General features: G+C 50.1%; 1 protein-coding gene across 4 annotated transcripts in view; it reads right to left on the bottom strand.

The window, feature by feature from the left end:
* CELF5 (CUGBP Elav-like family member 5) overlaps positions 1 to 22,128 on the bottom strand; it is a 43,731-nt gene that overhangs the window by 18,887 nt on the left and 2,716 nt on the right. For 3 of the 4 annotated variants that reach the window (XR_012657825.1, XM_075077754.1, XM_075077756.1), the window contains exons 2-3: positions 15,187 to 15,269; positions 1,613 to 1,664 (exon numbers count right to left, since the gene is read on the bottom strand). Coding sequence is in view for 3 of the 4 variants with exons in the window: in XM_075077754.1 (XP_074933855.1) it covers positions 1,613 to 1,664; positions 15,187 to 15,269 (135 nt within the window). In the remaining variant the exon portion in view is untranslated. The remainder of the gene's footprint in view (positions 1 to 1,612; positions 1,665 to 15,186; positions 15,270 to 22,128) is intronic. The other variant, XM_075077755.1, reaches the window with a different exon arrangement.

The following is a 22,128-nucleotide window of genomic DNA, read 5'->3' as shown; positions in this document are numbered from 1 at the left end:
TATCTAGAGGCAATATGAGGTGTCAGAGAGCAGTCAGCTTCCTCTATCCACGCTGCAGGCACCTCCAGGGGATAGCTCATGCACTCCTAATATCCGTGTCAAGAGTGAGAGAGTAAATCACCCTGAAGGCACTGGTCTTTCTTTACTGTCCATAGCATGGACAAGGACCTTAAACTCTACCCTGAACCCAGGAGCTGAAGTAAGGTGAGATGAATGCAGCCCTATGTGTTTTAGGCATGCTAGTTTCTTTGGAGGCTTCAGTCATGGTTCTTTTCAAAAGGAGCATGTCTATTGGTGGCATGTCTGGGATTTTCAGTATAGCCCAAGGGAACAAAAATGCCCAGACTTCAGTAAAACTCAGGTGTCTTGTCTCTCAAGTAAATAATGAAAAGTCACAGATTCTGTTTGGAAAAATGATCTGACTTAAACAGATAAACTTTTTTTTTTTTTTTAAAGGAGGATCACACAGCCATAAATACATTCATATAAAATTTTCTAAAATACGTTTCATGTACCTGCCAGTGCAATAATTGAAAGTCACTACAAACTGCTTGGAAGTGATCACTTAAAATTCAAAAGAAAAGCCTTCCAAATCTAAATGCAGCATGCAGAATATGCTGCCCTACAGGACAAAGTCTCACACAAATTCTCCCCTCCCCACTACTACACTGCTTTCAGAGGCAGCACCGGCAGCACCAACAGCACGAGGCATGGAGAGGCAGATGCAGGAATAGAGAGAAAAGAAATGTATCGGTAAGAGAAGGAGAAGCAGCAAAACGAGTTCATAAATTTGGAAAGGGTTGGAGTTGTAAACCTCCTCCACCTGGAGGAGGCATCTGAGCTGCTGTGACCTCCCCATAAAATTAACAGAGATGCTCCTGTTCCCAATCTTCCAGCTCTGGACAATTCAGTATATGCTGCTCTAACCAAGCTTTTCCCCTGCAGGCTGACAGCACCTCCATCTCAGGCCTAGACTCAGGATCCTTTCCCTTCAGACACTATTTCCCCATCATATGCTATTTTCTGCAACAGCACTTGGGCCCTGACAGTGTGATGGGGGCTGCTTGCAGGACTGAGAGTGGGGAGGCTGAGACAGTCCGACAGTGATGGGGGAGGCAGAGGAGTAGGTGCAGACAGGAGAATCAGCCGCAAAGAGTGAGCTGAACAGGTTAAAAAGCCAGTGTTGCTGCAGGGATCTGGCTTTTATTGGGCTGATCGGGTGTAAGAATGAAGAAACCTCTTCCCAACTGCTTACACCCACACCAGGACCCCTCATGCCATGCACTAAAGTGTCTGCCTGCTTCGGTAACTTCCTGGGGTGGATACTGTCAGGCTAATAGTACCCTCAAAGGGCTGGGAAAGAAAGTGGAGCGGGCAGCCACATTATTACCCTTAGGACTTGGGGTCCTCTCAGCTGCCTGCTGTGCCAAGCTAAAGGCTCCCATCAAAGCCTAGCCCTAGACTCCTCCTGCCCCCCCAAATACCTGCCACACACAAACATTCCTTCATACAGACTGCAGGGAGAGGAAGGCCAGGGCAGGACCCTGTCTCTTTGCTTGGTCCCCCTCACAAGCACAAAGCCGCCAAAGGAGAAACAAGGAGAGATGACAACTACCTCCACGGCTCTCGCTGTCTGCAGGTTTCACTTGAATCGGGCGCGCCATCTGCAATGAAAGAGAAATGCAGAGGGTTAGAGCTTGGCCCATCTGCCTGGCACATGGTGCTGATGGCAGTGGCACCAGGGTGCCCCTTTCTGCCTGCTGCGCATAATAGGAGAGTAGCAGAAAGGAACAAAGACATCACGATGGCAACCAGAACCCTTGGAGAAGGGACCACATGGATTTCAGGCTTCTCAAAAGGGCAAACCTGGTGCTTTTCCCTGCTCACCTGCTTGCCTGCAAGGAACAGCTCTCCTGGAAATCCCCACTGTGCATAAACCTCCACCTCCCCAGGCACAGCAAGTGGCAAAGAAAGGACTCCAAGGAAGCAGCTCATCACCATGACACCGGAACCTGAACAGTGGTTAGGGTGGCCTAAGGTGAGACTACACTTGGAAGCTCTTCCTATGCCTGTCCTGACTCAGCGCAGGCATGGTCACATCACCTAACCGAGCCACTTACTTTCCTTGCAGGAGGGAGGAAAGACTGCCTCTGGACAGCAGTACAGCAAGCAGGCATGTTATGTTTCCCCTTCCCCAGCCCTCATGCAGTCAGAGCTCTGTGCACCAGAGCAGCTCTGAAGAAAGGCAGTGCTGCTCGCCAGCATCTCCTGTCCACATGGGGAATGCTCAGATTGAGATTCACAGAACTCCTCTCGCTTGGTTGTGAAGCAGAGCTGTTTACCTCTCTTGCATCAGTTAGTGCCAGCAGCAATAGCCCAACCACAAGCAACAAGCCTGAGGGGTAGCTTAGCTCACGTGATATGGGGACTTTCCAAGTAAGACAGAACACTTCTACCCAAGAATAGCTGCATTAAGTAACCCACAGCTTTAACTGTCTGATTCGCAAAGCAGGGCAAAACTCTCATCTGATGGAAGGTATGCATGTCCTATGCTGCCCAGAAAGGCCATTGACAAGCTGTAGCCTCCTTCCCAGGCTCACAGGAGCCAGCTGAGCCAGAATCTCCTCCGACGAATGGTGTACAAGGCAAATTTCCACATTCACAGCACATCTTACTCCATGTCTCTCAGCGTCATTTACAGAGGCTGACAGTGACTTGAATTGGTGACATTTGTAATAAAAAACAAACAGAGTATCGCAGGTAAGACCTGCACACAAGTTGCAGGTCCAGGCATAGTCTGCCCCCTCTCTTAGGAAACACCCTCATGAAAAACAGCAACAACAACAGAACAGAAAATGAAATCAAGCCATAAAAGTCACCAACCGAAATGTGTTTAGAAACCAGCATGCAAAATGTGGACTGCTGTCAGCCTCCAAGCGGTGGCTGGCCAGAAACCAGAGGTAGAGCCCACAGGCACAACAGCTGGAGGAAAACCATGAAGTAACTTTGCAGTTCAGAGGACAGCGATGCCAACCAGTAGGTGACAGGCTGCCATTGTATGGCGTACTGCTGCTGAAGCCTGACCGCGTGGAGAACATGGAGCACAGGAGAGCACTTGTGGCAGCTGGGGGTTGTAAGCTGGCTTTCACTGACTGGTGGATCTCAGGCAGGATGAGCAGAAGCTGGGACCAGCCCCAAGCGATACCACCCCTGCCTCAAGGAGCGATATGAGGCTGAGCCAGAGACTGACTGGCAGCTCCCTAAAGGAAGGCCAAGCTGCTGCCATGCTGCACCTCGGCTGGCAGCAGTGCCAACCCCAACTCCATCTCCCAGGATGTGCTGTGTCATTTGGGGGAGAGGGAAAGGCTGAGGGTCCCTTTCCCACTGATCAACTTTTCCCTTCCCTTTGATCAGCTGCAAGGTTTTGCAGAGCTCCTGACGTCCCGCTGTGCTGCCACGTGGCCACAGCATGTGCAGTACTGGCACTCACCAGCCTCTGGGCTGCTGCTCCCCACAGGAGCTGCCAAGGACCAGGCATCTCTTTCAGCCCATGAACTGGGTGGGATGTGGGGCAGGGGTTCAGAAGAATGTGGTCAGACACTGCTCCAGAAAGCCTCAGATTTCCTCCCTGAGAGGCAGTGGCTCCTATTGCTGCTCACAGCCTCTGGCAATATGCCTCTGCAAGCTGAGGCTGGGGGTGTTTCAGCAGCAGGCTGGGTGGCAGAGAGCAGGCAGCCCAGATGCGTGCTCAGAAGAGAGGGCTCGGTGTAGAGCCAAGAGGGGCAGCTAGCCACCTCACTCCCCACTGCTTCCACAGCACTGAGAAATAGCACTATTTCTACCCAGGATGCAAGACCAGGATTAAGCTAAACAGATGGGGAGGGAGATGGAGGGACAGACTTGGATCTCAGCTTCTATGAGGAGCAAATCCGCTTGGGGGAAGGGAGGAAGGGTGGGAGGAAGGGGTGCCGTGGAAGCCAAGAGCATCACACCCCCACACGAGCACAGACCCACCCAGGGATGCTGGAGCTGAGGGCTCGGGGCCAGGAGTCAGAAGGGACGCCGGGAGGTGAGGGGGGAGGTGAAGTACCTGCGGACATCTCCCTGTCCCCTCCCCCAACAGGGCTGTCACTCCAGCTCCCAGCACCTAGGGTAAAGGAGGTGTTGTCATGGTAACAGTTATTCACCACATGGAACCTGACATTTGTGGTTGCCATGGAAACCAGCTCTTGGGGGCATTCCCTCTGCTTTGCACAAAAGAGACATTTTGATATGATCTCTGGGGAGGGGGCCCCCTCTCCCCATCTGTCCCCACCTTTCCTTCCCCCCATCCCAGGGACCGCTCCGCAGCCGAGGGTGCAACGCACGGCCTGCCCCTGGGACGGTGAGCCACGGCTGGCCCTACTGAACCTGCCGGCCCTGCAGTAGCGCACCCCACAGGGTCACACGGCCACGGTGGGGCGACATGCCTGCAGCAGGGCCATGGCACGATGCCTGCAAGGCAGCACCGGCAGTAGAGGTGCCAGCATTGGTGCCAGCACAGTGAAGTGGGTTAGTACCGGTGCACGTCTGGAAGCAACGGCTGGCTGCAGCAAGAAGAGGAAATGTGGTTGCCTAGGGTGAGATCAAGCATGTGGGCTGCTCTGCACCCCACAGCTGTGGCCACAGCTTCTCTCTTGCCTATGTGACGCAGCACCTTGGCAGGGCACCGGAATACTCACCCTCTGCCAATGTCAGACCAAGCCCTTGGTCAAGGGCTGCCCATTTCCAGAGACTTTGCCAGCTCCAGTGACTTTGAGAGCCATCCACTGAACTGAGGTCTAGTCTCTGGGCTGGTCTTCATCTGCTCTGGAAGATGTGAGTAAAGAGGAGAAAATAAGATACAAGAAATTTGTCCAGATGCTGAGGGTTGAAGAAGAACAGCAGGATTCTCTGCCTGCTGCTTCTTGAAATGGGAGATCTCCCAGCTGAGGCAGACATAGTCCTCCTTGCAGAGAACTGACACCCAGAGGCTTCCACAAACAGGACAACACTTTAATCCTTCTAAGTCCCATTAAAGATGAACGAAATATCAAAGGCCTGTCAAGCAGAGGTGTGAGCCTACAAATGCAAAGGGAATCCACAGCTGCTTTAACTCAACAACGTAGGTCAACAAGGCCTTGAGAAGTGTCCCTGTGGGGTCCTAAACTTTGTATACAGGTCTCTGACAAAGAGCTCTGTCCCCTACAGGAGCTCAAGGCACAGAAAGGATGGTCAAGCTTTCCACCTTCCATTTGAGGGAGAAAGAGAGTAACAGGGCAGGAGGGAGGACACGCTTCTGGCTTGCACGGCAGACTCTGGAAGTAGAAATTCTTCTGGCCTCCAGTCTCCATCTCAAGTTACATGGTAATCAGAGGACTCACCTGACTCTAAGAAAGCCATATTTGTACACGCCCAGCTGGGCCTGGAATCCAACAGTCAGGATGCATCTGCCTTAAATTCCCGGTGCCAAATAGATGCACGTGCACAGATATGCATGCCTTCACCACACAAGAACACAGACATACGTGAACACACATGTGGCATGGAGAACTTGAGCAAATTATTTATGAGCCTGTGCCTGTCTCACTAGCTGAGCTTTATTTTCCTCATTAAGTTATTCAGCTAAGCATTATTATTCATTTCTGGAGAGTACCACATTAACATTTAGCACATGCTGTGAGGCCAGCATGGGCCAAATGTCCCTCATCCCCACACTTCCTACCTGCTGCTAATGACAGACTAAGAACTGACCCGCTGGGCAGACTAAGACCATGTCCCACCAGACTCAAGAAAACTTCTGGAGCCATATGCAGCAATGGACACCAGATGGGCAGCACATTAGAGGGGGCGAAACTGCCACTGCTCCCCTTCAGCTTCTCCCTCACTTCCGCCCTCCTTGCTGGATGCACACCTTGCCTTGCCAAACACAGCCATGCTTACCCTCCACAGCCCATGGCTCTCACAGATGATGATTCTCTGTCTGCATCGCTCTCCTCCTCGCAAGCACGCAGCCTTTATCAGCTTGCTTTCTTTACTGGTGGGAAGCAACTGGCCAGCCTGATGGGGCAGAAAGCTGTACTAACCACCAGAGCATTACATGCTACAAAGCACAGCAGCCATATTTCCTGCATAGCCCTCAGGGAGCAGTGAGGAGATACCTGGTGGTAAAGGAATCTCTGCAGCCCAGAGGAGCCTAGAGGTTTCTAGGGAATAAGCAGGGGTGAGAGGGCCTTGCTGGCAAGTATCTAGACTACATCCCACCTCATCCCCAGCATCTGGCCAGCATACAGAAATGGGAAACTCTGCTCTGTTTGGGCTTCCTCCCTGCTTTCAAGGAAATGCTTCCCCAACCTTGTAGCGATCTTGGGATCAAGGATCTAAGGAAAAACCCCAGCCCTGCTAAAGTCAGAGGAAGCTTTGCTATTGGTTTCACCAAGGCCAAAGCGCACCATTTCTCTCACCAGCCCCCCATAAAACACTTCAGGAGGTGAACTAGCTCCCCACATTTACACCAACGCCCAGCATGAGCTGTCATCTCAGCAACCTGGTAGCCATGCTCTCCAGGCAGTGACCCCTAGCTCTCGTGTCCTCAGCTTTCAAACTGCAAAAGCTGCATAGAGGGAGAAAGCCCCCTGGGATGCAGGGCAAGCCTCTCTATTAATTAGGAGTAAGTGATGTAAAATAGCCCCTCAGGTGCAATGCAGGGGAACCTCATAGCGTTAAGTGGGTCAGAGGCAGAGAGCATGAAGCACACAATGCAGGCTTGGCTCCTCTGGGACATCAGGAACCAAAAGGCATCCAAGGCCATCGGCAGAATTAAGTCCCAGGCTCTCAGGCTTTGCAAACTGTGGGCTGGTCCTCTTCTGGCCAGTTAAAAATGCCCTGCCTGCATGATCACAGCCACTTCTAGCTGTGCAGAGCACATAAATCTAATTGCTGATTTGCTCATTTGGATTCTGTTTCTGGTCGGGAATGCAAGCAGTGATGGACTGGTGCCAGTCTCAGTGTTCAAGTCTCCTGCTTGCATCTCTCCACAGACATCTCAGCATACCTCAGTCCTGTCCAGAAGAACCATCCTTCTCTGAGAAAGGGGAGTGGTCTTACACAGAAACAGGAGCAACATTAGCACCAAGCACCATTCCAGCACAGCTCTAAAGGCTGCTTATGAATTCACTCCATCCAATCTCATTATGAAGGAGACAAGGGTAATTATGAGTACTGTGTTCCAGGTGGAGGATTCAAGGCACGCGATGATGAAGGTCATGCAGAAAGTCTGTTGCAGAAGCAAGATGCGAAGTGCAGAGTCCAAACCACACAGCTCCTGCCTGCACGGCTAAGGCCATCTCTCTTTGCATGAGCAAGGAAGACTGCTGGAGGACTTAATCCAACTGCTCTGTGTCACCAAGAAGATTCATAAACTTGAACTCCTCTCACAAGTTTCTCTGGGAGGTGTTTTCCCTACCCCCAGCACAGAGGGCAAACCAGGCAGAAATTATCCCCCGTTCCCCACCAAAGCTGAGTGCGTGCAGGAATCAGGAAGCAGACATCTGAGCAGCACGCAGGCCACAACGCACATAGACTGGCTGCTTTGCCTCTTGGATTCTCTGCTGCACTGTGTTTCTTCTCCCTTAACACAGCCAGACATCCTTGTCCCCGCTGTAGCTAGTGCTGCTCTGGGAGGAAGGCAAGCAACTTATCACCGTGACTCAGAAAGCCTTTGGATCTCCCTGGTATCTCTATGGAAGTGACAGCACAATTACTGTGCATTAACATCAGACAAGCAGCAGGGAGGCCAGCCCAACACAGCAGTTACAGCCCCTATCATGTACATGACTGTTTGGCAGACACATTTAAGTGGGGTCTCTCAGGACTCCATGGTCAGTCTGTCCTCATGGGGCTACTTCCTTGATGCTTCAGTGCACCGCAGGGCACTGCCTCAAGGAGGACATTAGATCATCTTCCCTGTGGCCCTGATCTCTCCTTGTCACTTCTGATTAGTGACACTGAAGGTCAAAGGAGATTTTAGGTGAGAAGAGGAAAGTGCCAACCTTCTCAAAACCTTTTCTATAGGTGCTAGGACAAGTTTCCCCCAGAAGCAACAGGAAGAAAAATCCTGGGCCAAATTCAGGTGAGTACCTTCTGGTTTCAAGGGGGCTTTTCAGCAGTGCAAAAAAGAGTAGTATTTGGCCCCAAACTTCTTCCTGCACCTTCCCACTCCTGCATGACAGGGCTGAAGGAACTGAAAACCCCAAAAGCTCCTCTAGCAACTTTGTCAAGACCACAAGAGATCATTCTGGCCACTAGAAAGCCACGGGCCTGAGGACCCAAGTACAGTTTGGTGCTCAGGCCCATAGTCTTCCCTCTGCTGCACGATCTTGCTTCAGCAGAGACAGGGTCTTGCTGTCCTTGGCTTCCCAAGGAGGCCCTAATCACAGGGGCCACTCCCAGCTCAAAGTAAGGTGGAAAGTGCTTAGCAGGCCTACAAAAAGCAGGAATAACATGCTATGAGATGGGTCACCAAGCATACTCTTGAGCAAGTACAAGAGTTCCTCCAGAGGGGAAAGCTGGGAGCGCTGCCACACTCACCTGGCTTTGATCTTTCTGTCAGGCTGTTTAGAGAAGACATCCTACACCCAACTTTGCCTGTGCTCACTGGTACACCGCTGGCTCTACCTCACTGGACACCTGGTCCAGTGAACATGCTCAGGTGCTCCTCCATGCACAAGTGGGAGCTTCCCAGGACTTCAGCAAACTGGCAAAGGGCAGAGCGAGGGGCAGAGGAAGCCTGAGCTGACACACAGAGCCAGCTGGGTCTGCAGAGGTCTTGCGAAGGCCTCTCGTGGGTGTGCTGGAAGGTTAACAGCTGCGGTCGGTCTGGGCTTGATGGCTCGGGTACTGGCAGTTCCTCAGTGCAGCCATGCCCCCACCTCTTCTCCCCCACGGCAGGTTTATTACAGCGGCTGGGGAAAGAGGTCTCTGCTAATGTAACACGCTTTGGCGGCTGCGGCCAGGGCCGAGCAGAGGGCAGCAGGAACCCTCTGCCCCAGATGCTGCACATGGGGAGAGACCACCAGTTCTTGTGGCAACGGTTAACTGTCCCAGCAGTGCAGAACCTCGCCCATGGGAAAATCCACTGAAAATGGACCCAAATCCCAGTGTCACTGTACGTAACCCCTGAGCCGTCTCTTCTCTGTGCTGAACAACAGTTACGGCTGATATTAGATAAACTAGGGGGTGCTCACAGACCGGGAGAGAGGCCCAGAACTAGTGCAGGATCTCCTTGGAGATATTCAAAATTCAGTTGGAGAAGGTCCTCAGTGATCCCATGTAGTTAGCCCTGCTTTGTGTGGGGTTTGATCAGAGACCCCAGATGTCTCTTCCAACATAAATTACGCCGTCATTCTATATCCATACTCACAAACACTCGTGTGCATGCACACATACCAAATGACCCTGGGGAGATGGGAATGCAGAGTCATGCTCAGGAGTGTGGGTGCCTTTGCAAAGATGGAGGTCTGTGTTGGTTGGTGCGCAGGTGCGTGTGTGTGTGTTCACGAGCACAGGTGAGATCACCAGGGAACGTGCCAGCTCTGTGCTACGAAAGTCTAAGCTCTGTGCTACAAGATGTTGCCCTTTGCACAACTGGGCACTCAATTTCTAGAGAGAAAGGGAGGCCCCTTGTGCACAGGACAGAGCCTGCACATGTGCATTTGGTCAGCATGTGGGAATGGGTGCTGGTCTTTAATTTTATTATCCTTCCAATTCTGTAAGCAGCAGGAGCCAATGTTTGCCTTGGCAGCTTGCTCTCCCCCTGCCTCTTCGCAGGGCTGTTGCCTTTCCTTATGCTAATTCTCAGCCCCTTAAGCCAAACCCCAACCAGCGTAAGCAATTGCAACTCTCTCTGCAGGCACTTCTGTTGCTCCTTGTAAAGGACCTGCTTTAGCCCAGTACCTTCGTGTCCTGTTGCTGTCATTTCAATTAGACAGCCTTGACATGCTCTCTGTATTGCTACCTTCTACTGATAACGTTGCATGGCTCTCATGAATTTGCTGATATTGTCTATCAAACCTGCAGAGCAGACGTGGGAAAAACTTCTCCACCCTGCCCTGCCCAAAGGTTCAACCTGCAGAGGCCACCTCAGAGATTAACAACCAGAGTCCAGCTTCAGCCCCAACCAAACATTCAGGCCCCCTACTCCACTCCTCAGCACGTCTCCCAGCTTCGCCAGCTGCAATATCCCATAGCATTCACATGAAGAAACTTTTAGAAATACTGGTCCAGGCTGGCTTCACACCAGAACTTACACAAAAGAGAGGGGAAGGGAGAGGAGAATGACATGCTTTAACCTCTCTACCAAAACCCCTCCAGTCACCTGTGTTCCCTTATATCATCATGGACTGTGGATCCTGACAGATGGCCCACGGTGAGCCCTTGCTCTTGGCGGCACAGGAGACAGCCTGCCCACAGGGATGCCCTCTGCTCAGGCTCTGCTGGGTCTCTGCATTAATCCTTGTGCCCAACCATCTGAGTTAGTGCTGCAGCATCTCACCCCTGGTGCCTTCCCAGATCCTCTCTCTGCTCTAATGCTGTTGCTCTCTGTAATTTTCTGTTCCTGGGTCCCTGTGTTCCCAAGCCATCACTGCATCCATGAGTTCTACCCCTGATGTAGCCATATTTCAGTACCCCCATCGCTGCTCTTAAACTGCCCATATTCCTAGCTTGGATCAATACCAATTTCTGCCACTTACTTGCCTACCTTTCAGCAAGCCCTTCTTTGTTCTGCATAGAAATAAAACTGTAACTGTACCTTGCCAAAAGAATTACTTTTTTTAAACCTCCCCCACTCTGCTTCCTCCCTCTATTCTTCTTTCACTTCTTCTTCAGGAGCAATTTTATGTAATTTGCAACTGCCTGGCTGCAAATGAAGAAAGACACAAAGCATTTCTGCGAAATATTGAAAAGCTGGCTGCTTTTCCCTCAAATTTCACTTAGCGAGAGGCTTTAACTTGTTCTGTGATCACTGCATGTCATTAATAACCTCTCCAATTCCTTTTAGACTCAGCAAAGTGAAGGCACAATCACAAATCAAAGGCATGGGTTATTGAGATATAATATCGTTTCACCAAGCCAGGGAGGAGCGTGCCAGGGAGTGGGGAGAAGGTGAAACGCTGTACTGCTAGGCTGGCTGGCAGCTGAGGAGGACGCTAGATTTAGGAGGAAGTGTAAGGGCTTGATCCCCTCTCTGCTTTTCAGATCCAAAGATTTTGCCTCTGTTCAGCCTCCATGGGTTGTGTGTGGACTCAGGCCACAAAAGGAGCTGTCTTCTATTTTGCTCCTCAGGCAGATCTGTCTCCATCTCTGCTGAGTCTTTGGAGCCCATCAAACTGCTTGACGGGGACTGAGTCAGACTTAATTGTGCAGTTCCCCAGCCTGTCTTCAGGGTGCAAAACTGGGGAACCTGAACTAGGATCTTTGCACATGCAGAATGCAGAAGGTACTGCGTCAGGCTGGCTAGGAGGTGGTGATGGGCAGACAACTGGCCACGATGCTGGCGCTGTCTATATGCTGCACAGCATGAGTCGCTGTGAGCAAGGTGTGATGTGCTTCCCACTTGCCACATGTACAGACCAGGTTCATGGGCAAACCTGTCCTGCTGCGTGCCAGCCCTTTGGCTGTGGTGAGTTTCCCATGTTGCTGTCTGCATCTGAGAGCCCACACCACAGTGTGTGGAAACAGGCTCCCTGCCCACACGGCCACAAGGCAGAGCATTCTTCCTGCTTACGTCAGCCGACAGCAAGGGCATAGATACTTGGCATCATTTTAAGCTCCTTAGCAAGCCTGGGTGATCAGACACTTCTGCTAATTCACCAAGGATGCACTTCACCTCTCTGTTCTAGGAAGGTCCATCTTTCCTTCCCCAAAGGAAGATTTTTTTTTTACTTCCAGACCGCACTGATAGCAATTCACCATCTCTGAAGGCAGCACAGGTGTTTTAGATAATACAACACACAGCTGGCAGTCTCCTTGCTTTATACCCTGAGCACACTAGCCCTTACAAAAACGGGCGAAAGCCAAAAATCTGTCTACCTTTGGAAAAAGATGCTAAGCCTTACTGCCAAAAAATAAACTTTTTTGAGTTTAAATTCTATTTAGCTACCACACATCCAACAGCCCTCAATTTAAAAATAAACAGCAATTTTGATCTCCCAAAAGGAGAACTTGCCAGAAATGCCATAAAAACAAATACAGACCATGGTGATTCCTATTGACTTATGTGGGAAAACCTACCATATAAATAAACAGAAATCCTCAGGAAAGCCACACTGCAGGTATGGCTCTGCAGGAACAATGTGGCAGCAGTATTAGATGGGCTGACATTGCTAGCATCAGACCTGGAGGACCTAAGCAATACCTCTGTGGGCACGGGCCTACCCAGTGACAGACTTGGAAGAGAACCCAGAAGTCCTGCTCCAGCTGCCTGATCACAGCCTAAGGACCTATGAGAAACCATATCAAAGCATTTCCATAAATCTGTCCTTAACAAAGCCCCAGTCTAGACTAAGAAAGCCTTTGTCTCTATTCAGGTTCATGAACTGTGGAGATGAACCACTGGTCTCTGCATAGAGACCAACAAAGGAAGGTACTTGGATACTCCTGGGTTTGCAATACAATGTCAAGTGTAGGATTACCAACAAGATCCTTTCTATGCCTGTTTGGTCCCTTCTTGTCTCTAAACACGCTGATGCTTGGTCATGCATTCAGATGACAGTTTGTCCCACCCTACACTGACGTCATACACTCTTAAACTTTCTTCCTGCTATTGCTATGTGCAATAAAGAGATAGTAAAAAGAACAAGAAATCATTTGTTTACCAGACCACGGCCCCATTTACTGAAATCACAGCAGTGTGGTCCAGTACATTCTGTTCTCTGTCCTATGCTAGGGTCCTCACTATATTTCTGATGAGAGGCTTTGCCACAGAGTTCATCAGAAAATGATCTAGATATGAATGTTGAGACAAAATTTCTCAGCCTTGCTCCCAAAACAGGGAAACAATTAGTTACCTAGCACTTCTGCCTGTGACTCATTTCCAGAGTATTCTCTGTGATCAGTTGGGTCGGAGGGGTGGGTAATACTATACGGACACAAGCAAACCAGGCAAAGAAAACAGGGCTGAAAGCTACCTCAGGTCACCCAGCCGACGTCCGTGCCAAGACCAACTCTGTGCAAAATCAGGATGGAGGTCTGTTCCATTCTGGTAGTAACCATCTCTAAATGATCACTAAACTGACCAAAGAGAGAATCCTACCTTCTTGGTCATTGAGGGACTTTCCAAAAAAGAAACTAAATGTGATGAAGTGGTGTACTGCCAGCCTGAAAATAGACTGCTCCAAATGCAGCACAGCTCATCTTCATCTTAATCCTGAAGCTTAATTACACCATGTTGCTCATTAACTGTCTCCAGACAAACATGTTTGAAAGTACTCAGCTAGCACAGGCTTCTTACTGTTCCTAAGCACTTTCTTACACCTCCCTTAACATAAAAAGCCTTTAGATCTCCCCATCACAGATAAACTGCTGCTTTAAATACTACCCAGTGCAGCACTGAGAGCACAAACAGTAGAGGACACAGCAAAATATGCAACAGATTCCCGATGTAGAACTGCAGCAAAACTGATATTGCCTTGAATCCACCGACCGTCACATGAATAACCTTCCAGAGTCCCCTCTACAGGTACTAGCTAGAGACATGTCTGTCTTCTCCATTGTGTTACAGCACTGTACCATGACTCATCACTACTGCTCCTCCATTCTTTGACACGTTCTTACAGCCTCTGTCAATTCTGCCCTGGACCAACACAAACAGATTACACTGCTTTAGCCTGAAAGGCTGATCTTTTCCCCTCATACAAAATTAACTCAAACAGTATTTGAGCACAAGGTTATCTGCACTCTTTCCTCTTGCTGCCCTGAGATAACCTGAAACGGTAAAGATCCTATTAAACGGTAATTATGTTACATGCACTTCCCAGCCCTCAAACGCCAACATAGGCCCATGCAAAAGGGAAGTACAGGTGAACAAATATGGAAAAGGATGTGAGCATGTGGAGGTCTTATGGGGAACTGGGAGAGGTGAGCAAAGCTAGCTGGACCTGTATGGGTTAAAGAGGAAATGTTATGGTTAAGAAATCCTAACCCCTCTCCAGAGACCCCTGGTTTACATTAATTATTCTGTTGCCTTGAGCACTCAGGGCCTCCTGTGAGCTTCTGTCTATAAGTACCCAACTCCTCCGCCTACTCACCTCCAAATGAATCCTTCCAACGTGCGTGATCAACCCCCTCAGCACAGCAAAGGAACTGCCCAGTCAAAGCTCTCAAATCATACCAAAACGGGAATGGCAACAATTCAGAACTCCTTTCTGCTCACCAGCAGGCCCTAGAGAGGCAGAGGACTTCCCTGTGAGAGGGGACCTGTTCCACAGCGCCCGGTCTCCTGCGATCCCTACTGCGCTTTGCTCCCAAAACCCGCTGTGGAGCAAGCAGGACTCAGGAACAGACCACAGCTAGTTCAGCAGTCTTGGTCTCACCTATTTGTCTTCCAAACAACAGGATGTGGCAAGTGTATTTTTTTCTTCTGAGAAGCTGATCTAACTCAACCATTGCACTAGAAGTCATTTTGGGTCCTGCACAGAGCCAGCCAACGAATTGTCCAGGCACCCTGCAGGGCAACGGAGACTAGGAGCGGATGCACCAGGAAGTTCTGCACACCTGGAGGGAAAGGGTCTGGTACTTTGTCTTATCTCCTGTCAGCTTTCCAGCAGGCTGGGCCCACGCACTTCACCCCAAAGCCCACAGCTCTCTAGTGACAGGGACAGACGGCTGAAGATGTCACGTCACACCACAGAGATCAAACAGCAGCACAGAAACAGGCTCGGCTGGAGTTACATGGGGCAGCCTTGGCAAAGTGGAGAAAAGAGCAGCAGCTCTGTGAGGAGCAGCGCTGTGCTTTGACGCCCACATCCCTGTTCTAACCCCCAAACCACACTTCTGTCTCCTAAGCAGGAAAGTTAATCTAAGCCACTTCTCGCCCTCACTCCCTCCCCTGATAATCCCCCATGCGCCTGCCCATGGCATGAACTCCAGGCGCAATTCATTGGGACTTACCCCTGGCAGAGTCTTCTGTTCATGCAGTGCTGTCTGGGCTTTGATGGCAGAGTCTCTGGCACAGTATGTGAGGAACGCGCAACCTGCAGTGGATACAGCAAGTGTCAAGTTGGACATGCAATTGCAGATGCACATCGACGCATTTCCTCTTTGATAACAGCAGGTGACCGAAATACAAGAAGTGCAGATGCTGCCCTGTTCCAGCAGACCTCTGGCCCAAGGTTTCTGCTCAGGTACAGAGGAAGTGCCGAGGACAGCCTTGGTGTGAGACCTGACCTTTTTACAGGGGGGCAGAGGGGGAGGCTTGCTAATTAAAGGTGCAAATGTGGCATAATTTGGATGTGTTGAAAAGACTAGGGAAAAAGACAAAAAGACAACATTAAAGGACTTGCAGGCCCCATCCAAGGTCTGCTGAAGTCACAGGAAAGGATTGGAATGAATCAACAAGGTTTGAAACAGGTGTTGAACAAGGTCAGAAACAACAGGAGAGCAAATCGCAAGCTACCATTGCCTGTGAGGGGAACAGCCCAAAAGACATGGATCAGACGAGATGCAAGACCAGACAAAAAAACCAACCAAACAAAAACAAACGAACACCACAAGCAAGGAAAGAGGAAAAGCATCTGGGATTTTAGGCTTATCTGAAAGCTCCACGATGCAGAGTCACAGAATCATGGAAAGCTACAGAAAGAGAGGACTGGCTCTCTGTGCCATACATACACCCAAACACAGGCAAATATATATATGCGTGACATGGGAAGTTCAGAGAACAGGGTCAACTTATGAAGCAAGATGAAAAGCACATGGAAAAGGCCAGATCCTGACATTTTTAGTCAAAATTTGACTAAACATCTTAGCCTAACACTGGAGCCAAGGGAAGAGGGGAGGAATTGTAGCCCATCCAGGAAGATGAAAGATCACCTTTGGGAGCTCTGATGCTATGAATAATCAAATGACACTAAGCAAAGAAAAAATTTGGCTGGTTATCAAGAAATATGGATTCACCAAGGGAGGATCATGCTTGACCAACCTGATAGCCTTGTATGACGGCATGACTGGCTGGGTAGATGAAGGGAGAGCAGTGGATGTTGTTTACTGTGACTTCAGCAAGGCATTCAACACTGTCTCTCCCATGAAACCCTCACGGACAAGCTAAGGAAGGGTGTGTTAGATGAGAGGACAGTGAGGTGGATTGAGAACTGGCTGAACAGCAGAGCTCAGAGGATCATGATCAATGGGGCAGAGTCTGGTTGGAAGCCTGTAACTCATGGTGTTCCCCAGGGGTCCGTGCTGGGTCCAGTCCTGTTCAACATATTCATCAGTGACCTGGATGAAGGGACAGAGCGTCCCCTCAGCAAGTTCGCTGGCGATACCGAGCCGGGAGGAGCGGCTGATACACCGGAGGGCTGTGCTGCCATCCAGCGAGACCTGGACAGGCTGGAGAGCTGGGCCCGGGGGAACCTCATGGAATTAATTCAACAAAAGCAAGCGTAAGGTCCTGCCTCTGGGGAGGAACAACCCCCCGCACCAGCACAGGCTGGGGGTTGACCTGCTGGAAAGTAGCTCTGCTGAGAAAGAACCTGGGAGTGCTGGTGGACGGCAAGTTGATCATGAGCCAGCACCGGGCCCTTGGGGCCAAGGCCAGCGGTGTCCTGGGGTACATAAAAAGGTGCATGGCCAGCAGGGCGAGGGAGGTTCTCCTCCCCCTCTGCTCTGCCCCAGTGAGGCCACATCTAGGGTGCTGTGTCCAGTTCTGGGCCCCCCAGGTCAAGAAGGACAGGGAACTGCTGGAGCAAGCCCAGCGCAGAGCTGCCAAGGGGATCAGGGGCTGGAGCATCTCCCTTGGGAGGAAAGGCTGAGAGACCTGGGTCTGTTCAGCCTGGAGAAGAGAAGGCTGAGGGGAAGCCTTGTCAATACTTATAAATATCTAAAGGGTGGGTGTCAAGGGGAAGGGGCCAGACTCTTTTCAGTGGTGCCCAACGCCAGGCCAAGGGGCAACGGGCACAAGTTGGAACATTGGAAGTTCCAGCTAAACATGGAAAAAAAACCCTTCCCTGTGCGGGTGCCAGAGCAGGGGCACAGGCTGCCCAGAGAGGCTGTGGGGTCCCTTCCCTGGAGACATTCACCCCCCGCCTGGACGCGGCCCTGTGCCCCTGCTCTGGGTGTGCCTGCTCCAGCAGGGGGTGGGACGCGGTAAGCTCCAGAGGGCCCTTCCAGCCCCTGCCATTCTGTGATTTCCTAGCAGAGAGAGATTTATTTAGACTGTGGAGCTTCATCGCTTCAATTGTTTCAGATGAGGATGGGCAGAGCACTGAAGAATAGACTCAAGCACTACAGTGCATCTGACCCCCTCACTCATCCCCCTCCTATTCGTGGTGGCATTTCACATCCTAAGCAAAGGCAGGACATGTCCCTTCAGCTTGTTGCTAAATGTCCATGCCTGTATTGTTGTGCTGAGGGTGCAGATGCATTGTTAAGGCAAACATACCTCCCAAACAGAGAGGCCTGTTCTTTTGACCCCACACTCTTGTGCCTGGCTTGGGGTACTCCAAAGCTGCTTCAGCTCTCCACGGATCCAATGATGGATGCAGGACAAGGGGTGCCTGGATGTCTCGTCTCCGCCCCAGAGTGACTCCATGGTACACAACACTTTTAGGCTGTGAGGAAGCCAGCTGCTCAGGGCAATCCCAACCCATGGCAACAAGATTACACTGTTCTTCCATCCCAGCTCCAATAAATTTCTACAGCTAAGCAAATCACATCTGTCCTCACAGCTCTTGCTAGGGGAAAAAAACCCTCCACAAACAGCACAAAAGTATTAGATATCTCTAACAGGTAATTAAACCTCCTTATTGCCCAGGTTTTGAACGGAGAACGCTGCACCAAGGCCAGACATGGGATCACCAGATAATTTAACACACGCAGTAAGGCCAGGAAGCATGCAGGTAACCTTCTCATTGCAAAGGCAGCTAGATCTACTGGGGGGGGAGCACCCCTTTGCTTTTGCTTTCCTCTCACAGACTGCTGTGATGTCAAGCATCAGGAAAAGCCCCAAAAGCACCTGTACAACCAGAGGCCAAACCCTATTTCTAACAGATTTGGAGGCCTGGTCACCAAAGTCCCAAGTGCAGATGCTTGCCTGATTCTACCTGCTGCTCCAGTTTGCTACTTTGCAAGTCACCCAAGACCCATTCTAAGATAATTGCAGTCAAGTTTAGTACAGAAAACTCTGAAGACAGGAGTTGGGAATAAGCAATTTATTGCACTGAAAGCTTCGATGTACTGGTACCACATCCACGTGCCATGAAGACACCATCCTTGCCTCAGGAGAATTATCCATTAAACCTAAGAAAACTAAGGTTTAGAGGATAGGAGAGGAATAAGTCTACATGAAGCTACCTGCTTAATGCACTCAGTCTCTGAGTCCCAATTCCAGTGCTCAGGAACATCAACACTGAGGTAATGCACACTGGCAGTCCGTGCTGGTTTTGGATGGGATAGAGTTAGTTTTCTTCATAGTGGCTAGTATGGAGCTGTGTTTTGGATTTGTGCTGGAAACTGTTGATAACACAGGGATGTTTTAGTTACTGCTGAGCAGGGCTTAGACAAAGTCAAGGCCTTTTCTGCTTCTCACCCCACCCCACCAGCGAGTGGGCTGGGGCTGCACAAGGGGTTGGGAGGGGACACAGCCAGGACAGCTGACCCCAACTGACCAAAGGGATCTTCCATACCATATGACATCATGCTCAGCATAAAAAGCTGTGGGATGAAGGAGGAAGCAGGGGACGCTCAGAGTGATGGCATTCTGTCTTCCCAAGTAACCATTACACCTGATGGAGCCCTGCTTTCCTGGAGATGGCTGAACACCTGCCTGCTGATGGGAAGTAGTGAATGAATTCCTTGTTTTGCTTTGCTTGTGTGCGCAGCTTTTGCTTCACTTATTAAACTGTCTTTATCTCAACCCATGCATTTTCTCACTTTTACTCTTCTGATTGTCTCCCCCATCCCACAGAGCGGGGAGGGGGAAGTGAGCAAGCAGCTGTGTGGTGTGCTTAGTTGCCAGCTGGGCTTAAACTATGACACAGGCTCAAAAACCTCAGTCCATGGGAGGACAAGAATAAAATGAGGGTTGGACAAAGGTGCAGAGACACTCCTCACACAGGGATAGAGAGTTATTTTGCAAGGTACTGTCATGATGCCAAATCAGGGATTTGTAAAGTTCAGCAACACCTACATTCACCAGCGCCAATCCAAAAAAGTGCCATGAATCCCCCTCCCTACAGCCCTCCAGTCTTTCTCTTCCCTAGAGCAAAGGCAGCCAAAAATACTGCTCATCTTTTAGGTGCTCGGGTATCTGTACCAAGGGGTAGCAGCGTCTGGAGGCAGAAGCATCCTGCAGCCATACAGCCTGAAGATGCCCCACTCAAACCTCCTGCCTCACTCCCAGCGCAATCCTTGCTGCTGCTCTGCTCTTCAAGCATGTGGATATTTGCTCAACAGGAGCCAGCTTGTACTCCTTCCCTTCACTCAAGCATGAAACACCACTTAGGCAGGCTCTAACAACAGGCTGTATCTGGGCTGGACTGAGACAAGCAAGCTTATGGGCACAGGACAGCCCTGTGTACTGCTCCGTCCCTGAGCTCTCCATGTCACTAAGCTTTCAGGACATTCAGCTCATTCATTTCACCTCATTCCTGCTTCCCGAACAGCAGGAATCTGGGAGGCTGTACTGGCTGTGGAAAAGAGGGAGCTAAAGAGGTTGGCCACGTCCTTTGGAAAACATGATTACTGTCCTCCACAGCCAGATGTTTTAGAGGTAGATGCAGGAGTCATTTATATTTGCAAAATACTGGTCAGAAATACAGAAGAAGGTTTTGCAGAAACACTATACTCTAAGCTTAATTGTGTAAACAAATATTTAGGAAAAAGAACCTTCCTTCCTGAAGAGACATTAATTCTTGCAAACTAACTCTTCAGCTACTCCTTAGGATGCAGCAAGTAATGCACCACACATTTGCCACAGCCTCCCCTTGTCTCCTGCTTTACCCAGGTGCCTGAAGCTTACAGAAGTACCAGAGGCTCAAGGAAAGCCATGTCTTCCCAGCTAGGAAGTGTTTCCATGCTGTTACAGGACCCTGCTTACCATGTCTTTCAGGGGTTCTTCAGGCTCCTAGAACTTTGAGCCTGACAGAGTCACCCCGGGTTCCACTCTACAGTGAGGAGATGCCCGCAGAGGTGCAAAGGGGCCTGTCACTCTCACTAGGTTTTCTCACTTCCACATTTCTTGCTTTAGTTAACAGCCAACTCAGGTCAACAGGCTTATGGCCCTTTGGGCACTTCTGGCACCAAGTCAGTTATGCCTGCTGACACATGGTGTTAAAAAGCACTCAGAGTGTTAAAAAGTGCCGGCCTTGAAGGTCCCAGGCATCCAGCCACCCAGGGAGTGTCGATGATCCAGTCACGGAACAGGGAAGTGTAACAGCACCCAGAGCACTGTCTATAAAATCAAGCCATTACAAGTCCTAAATGGGGGAACTTGGACAGAAGCTGCTGCTGGACAATGAGAGCTGTGACGCCTGGTGGCCAGGGATGCCTCCACCCATCTTCTTTCTCTGAGGACTGACTCGTCTTCTTTTATACGATTTTTCAAGTCTAGATTATGATTGATATATTGATACAGCAAACCATGTACTAAAATCTGACCCAACCTGCAGGGGGTCCCAGTGATAAGAAAGCATAAGTAGTATTACAAATTCTGTATTACACTACTTATAGACTGTACTATAGTGATTCAGCTTGTAGAAATCCTGTGCCATTCTAATCATAAATTCTGTGCTGTACTAATCATAAAATGTTAGGAAAATAAAGCTTTAAGTGTAACTGTGACGTACTGCCATCATTCTGCCAGGGAGCCCTAAAAGAACCTGTATGTCCCCTTAGTGTTGGGTGACACCACCCTACTCCCACTGTCTCCAGCTCCCTGTAAGCAGAACCCAGCCTAGTTCCACTTGCAAGAGACTGCGGGGGGGGGGGGGGGGGGAAGCTATTCTGTACCTGATCCTGCCTGATCCTCCCTACAAACCACACATTGACTCTGAGATTTACAGTCCCTTCAGATCCTAAACGTTACTCCAGACATCAGCAGTCTAAAGCCTTGAGCAAGAAAAGGCTGTCAGTTTGCAGAAGAGGGGGGGGTCTCTAAATTCAGCTTAGCATTAGAAATCACATCAAATACTTCAGCAGGGGAAGCATGGAGTCAGCGGGGAGCTTATCTACAAGCCTGCAGAAGCCAAGTCAAAACTCAACTGCCAGTGAGGCAAGTTAGGCTGAGGTTGTTATTGCCTCCTTGCCCTTTGGAAAAGCCACCCATCTGTCCACACACTGTAAGCTTCTCCACATGCCGTGTGAGAGGGCTGCTCCTGTCCCTGCCATTCCCCTGCAGTTCAGTTTAGTATCTCACACTCCAGAATCTCCACTTTCCCTACCACGGGCGCTGCTAGGAAACCCATCCAGGAGAGCACAGTTGACACTCGTGGAGGAACCACCTTCTTGCCCAATCCTGGAACACAAGGCCAAAAATTTCCACTTGATTCTTCCCGCTCAGTCTTCTCTGACCTTTTCCAAAAGCCTGTTCAAGTGCATCCCTGCTCTTCCCATGAAAATATTAGCTTTAAGACAAATACTGCCATTAACATGCAAATGTATCTGTGATTTAGCATAAATACAAAAACTGCCTCATGAATAATATTAGGAGGCTGGAACAGCATCAACTACCAGTAGTCAAGTTGCTGAGACGTGAATAGTCAGGCACTACCAAAACCATTTCATAATGGTGCTCATGTTTCTAGCAGGCCTGTAAGATCCTCATCTGCCTCCGGTGAATTCATCAGTTCTCAGCGCCTGCACAGGACAGTCTAGCTCTTGCGCTCTTGGACTCTGCAG

Source organism: Phalacrocorax aristotelis, chromosome W (genome assembly GCF_949628215.1).
Source record: "Phalacrocorax aristotelis chromosome W, bGulAri2.1, whole genome shotgun sequence".
In the NCBI taxonomy this organism is placed as follows: Eukaryota; Metazoa; Chordata; class Aves; order Suliformes; family Phalacrocoracidae; genus Phalacrocorax; species Phalacrocorax aristotelis.
The sequence above is the reverse complement of the archived record's forward strand: the minus strand, read 5'-3'. Positions and strand labels throughout refer to the sequence as shown.